The sequence below is a fragment of the Prosopis cineraria genome, unplaced genomic scaffold (genome assembly GCF_029017545.1).
Source record: "Prosopis cineraria cultivar Desert tree isolate PC_DT_omini unplaced genomic scaffold, ASM2901754v1 PC1, whole genome shotgun sequence".
NCBI classification, from domain to species: Eukaryota; Viridiplantae; Streptophyta; class Magnoliopsida; order Fabales; family Fabaceae; genus Prosopis; species Prosopis cineraria.
This window is the reverse complement of record NW_026555332.1, coordinates 41,217,610-41,221,507: the sequence shown is the minus strand read 5'-3', so window position 1 is coordinate 41,221,507 and position 3,898 is coordinate 41,217,610. Positions and strand designations below refer to the sequence as shown.

General features: G+C 38.1%; 1 protein-coding gene across 1 annotated transcript; it reads right to left on the bottom strand.

Annotated features, from left to right (window-relative positions):
* Positions 1 to 89: 89 nt before the first annotated feature.
* LOC129301649 (golgin candidate 1-like) lies at positions 90 to 2,961 on the bottom strand. Its single transcript, XM_054940232.1, has 8 exons — positions 2,934 to 2,961; positions 2,666 to 2,788; positions 2,001 to 2,116; positions 1,592 to 1,633; positions 757 to 1,515; positions 596 to 658; positions 355 to 432; positions 90 to 249 (listed from the first exon to the last, which is right to left on the bottom strand). The coding sequence occupies exons 1-8, from the start codon at positions 2,959 to 2,961 to the stop codon at positions 166 to 168; spliced, it is 1,293 nt and encodes a 430-aa protein (XP_054796207.1). The 3' UTR covers positions 90 to 165.
* Between the last annotated feature and the right edge of the window lie 937 nt (positions 2,962 to 3,898).

Genomic DNA, 3,898 nt, shown 5'->3' with positions numbered 1-3,898 from the left:
CTGTAGGGGAAAAAAACACAAGCAAAATTGCAATTCACTATGAAGAACCTGAAGAGAAGCAAGATTTCTCAGATAATGCTGCCTGTCTTTTAACAGCATCCATAGAACTGACAAGAGTAGCAATTTCAGCATTCTTTGCCGCCAAGGCCTCAGACATATTTGACTCTACTCTGGATACTTCCCTTTTACATTCAGACAAATCTTTTGTAGCTCTTTCATTCGAGCTTCATAAGATTTACTCAACTCTCTCTGTAAAGTTAGCATTATTTAATATTGCAACAATTAATTATTTTTCTATTGGAGAAACATGATAACACCTAGTCCTTTAAACATGGAATAGTAATGCAGCTTCACCTCTGCACTAAGAAGTTCCTCCAGCTGTGCATTTTCAGCTTTGTATTCTTGAAGTCGGGATGATAATCCAGCACAGACCTGAACAACAATAAGAAAACATCAACTAGATGTCTAACCAGCAATTAGGAAGAAATTATTGCTAAGATCCCAGAACCAATCTGCAGGATATGCCACTGTAATCAGGCCTCTCCCATTTAGGGAGGCCTTGGATGACAGAAATGTTTGTTGACAGCATTCTTACCCGAGCTAACCTTGCCTCTTTAGATTGACCAGTAGATTTTGCTGTTTTAAGCAGTCCTTGAGCCTGTGAACCAGCTAAAAAACTAATCAGAAGTAATTCAATAGAGGATAAGTATTTGAAGAAACAAATTATAAACTTCTCTCTTATGATAAATATGACACCTCATCAAGTTGATCTTGTACTTTCTTTGAGTTATCGGTTTCAGTTTTATGATCCTCTTGGCTCTTTCCATTGTCAATAGATTGAACTATTAAATCAGTATCTTTACAAAGAACATCACCATTAGAAGCAGTGTCAGAGGTCAGAGATTCAGATCTCTCTTGACCCTTTTTTAAATCAGCATCCATATTTCCAGGGTCCATAATTAAGCCAGTATCAGTTGATTGATTTTCATTGGGGCTTTCAATCCCTTTGTTAGATGGAGAGGAATGTCCATCATGGATATCTGAAGCATTCTCTTTGGGAAGCTGGACGTCTGTAGAAATGGTTTCAGAAAGAGTGGAAGGTCCAGCATTATTATCATCTACTAAGACCTCCACATTGTCCATTTCATGCTTATTCACATCATTAGTTATCACTTCTGTTGATGAAGTGCCTGACAAGGGTGGCATTTTGTCAGTTGCTGGCTGCTCCTTTTTAGCTTGGCTTGTAGACATAGAAGCACCGTCATTCTCAGCTACAAGATTAAGATCAACTTTTTCACTCACAGTAGCAACATCTACTGGTTCTGCAGGTGTGCCAACTTGCTCTTTTGTAATATCATTAATAACAGGAGACAAGATCGATGATCCCTTTTGAACCTTTGTGGAATCAAACTTATTACTTGGAGAAGTTACATCTACTGACTCTTCTGATACGCCACCTTGCTCCTTTGTGGTGTCACTAATTACAGGAGATGGAACAGCTTGTCCCTTTTGAGCCTGCAGAATAGTTTATGATGTGATCAAGGTTCATGTTATAAGAACGTTGCTTAAGGATAAACTTCAGAGGCAATACCTTAGATTTTGATTTTGTCCTTTGCCTTGAGATCCTTGCCCACTAGAAGCTAATTGTCAGAAAGGTTAAAGAAAATATTAGCACTCGTGCTTGAAAAATTTGTTGGACTGCATACTTTATAGCTGGAATTGTAAAATATGGAATTATTCTGGAAAAGGGAGCTTTTTATTGTTATTTTCTCTCTTAGAGAACAGTTATACTTCAATATGCTTCTCACCACATCTATCCAGTAAATTTTAATAATGGTGAATCAAAATGACAGCAAAACTGCCATTGTTAACCATCAGATGCGTGAAATATATTCTTTCTAGTAAATAAACGACACATAATTATAGCAATTAACCCAGGATTAAGTTCAGGTTAAGCAGTCACTATTCAAACATCAGTGCCTGAATTGATTGTGATAGACAAGAAACCATAAGCCAAACAAACTAGAATCTAAACCTGGAGACTTAGAATCTGATTGCTCATCTGCATATTCGCTGACAACTAGCTTGGCCCTTCGATCTACAACTTCGAATAAATCTGTTCAAATAGATAGAAAAGGAATATGTCATAAGTTAGAATTTGCTTCTATATGAGCAGCATACACAGACCCAAAAATGGGGGCGGAAGAGAGAAACTTCCTATTTAATGCTGCAGTAGATGATACAACCCAACTCAAAGGAGGGGGGAAACTACAAAAAGTAAATGACCCCAAATGACAATGCTTCTTCCAAGGAAAAAATACAGGAGGCAAGAGACCAATTAAACTTAGTACAATTTCTCCTGAGTGATTAAAAAAATGTGACCCCTTAAAGAATTTAAAAGTGAAAATGTGCTCCACTCGAAATTGCTGAAGATTTACTGGCAATGCAGTTAATCTGAAAGCGGTAATCCTTTTCTGTCGGGCAGCCTTAACAGCATTCATAAGTTTGGGCAAAGTGTTATGGTTCTTTGCCAAAAAATTAAACATACTTTGCATTCTCCTCTGAAGCATACATCTTTATCTAGTCAACAACACCCACAAATCAGCAAGGAGCTGGGATGTGAAGTTCATGATCATAGTTGAAACCGATATTAAACATCCAAAACAATCCGGTAGAACTTGACTAAATGCTTTTAACATCGGATCAAAGCATCTAAAGACAGTAAGCCGAAAACTGACATCACCATAACTCACAAAATTTGCAAGGGAAACCAGATCAATCTCGAAACCTGTAGAATGCTAAAAGGCAAGCAAGTCGAACCAGTGACACACTAATAGCACTGGAAGCTCAAAGTCCATATGAACCAAATAGAAACAGTCAAATTAGGGAGAATTCGGAATGTAGATGACAGGAGCAGGGAGATCGATGGATACCTTCAGCGGCCTTAAGCCAGGAAGCCATCTGAGATTAAAGTCGATTGGGATCTGAAAGGGTTTTGGGGTGCTTCCTTAGAGATCGAGGAATGGAGCCCCCATGAAGAAGCGGGGGGGAGAGGACGACGTCGCTTAGATTGAGAGAGCTGGAACAGGGAGCTGAAAAATGCAGTGCTATTTGACGAGCAGGGAGAATCGCGCGAGAAATAAAACCGGTTCTTTTGGGAAGGATTCAAGCAGCGAATCACAGCTTTACGCAATCCAACGGACGGGATGGTTAGTTATGTTATGAAGAGTTGGGTTTTGGGCAAGCAATTCAGACTCACGTAAAATTGAAGAAACAATGGGGCTTCTTCCGTTCCCACGTCCACATTCTTGTTTACGCAATTGTTAGTTATGTCGGAACTTAATTGCCATGATAGCATCCTAGCTAGGCAGAACTTTTTTTTTTTTTTTTGGGAGATGAAAGAACTTAATTTCAATTTGATAACAAAAGAGAGAGAAATTGTAAATTGTTAGTTGTGAGTACAGAAATACAACATGTCGATTTTCTTTCCAAAGATCAATTAAATTTTGTGGAAAACACAAATATTTTCATTAAGGAAAATTAATGTGTTTAAGTAATGTATACAAGAAAATCCTCTCTACATATTTTTTAATCCCTTAATCGTTGGTTTTGTTTAATCATAGATACAAATATTTCTGTCTGCTGGCAGTTACTGCCCCGGAAAAGCTCATCAATTAATTGCTATTTATGGGCTTTCAACGTTTTCATATGCCATTAGTCATTGTCAGAACATATGACAAAGATTGGGCTGGACAAGGCCCCCAATCATGCAGATTAGCTAGTTGACCCAACAACATGAGTCACTGGATGGAAAGGGAAAGGTGCCTGTTCCGTTGGTTTTTTTTTTAGAATTTTCTTGAAAGGCCCCATTTATGGGCCTTATGTCAAAAAATATATA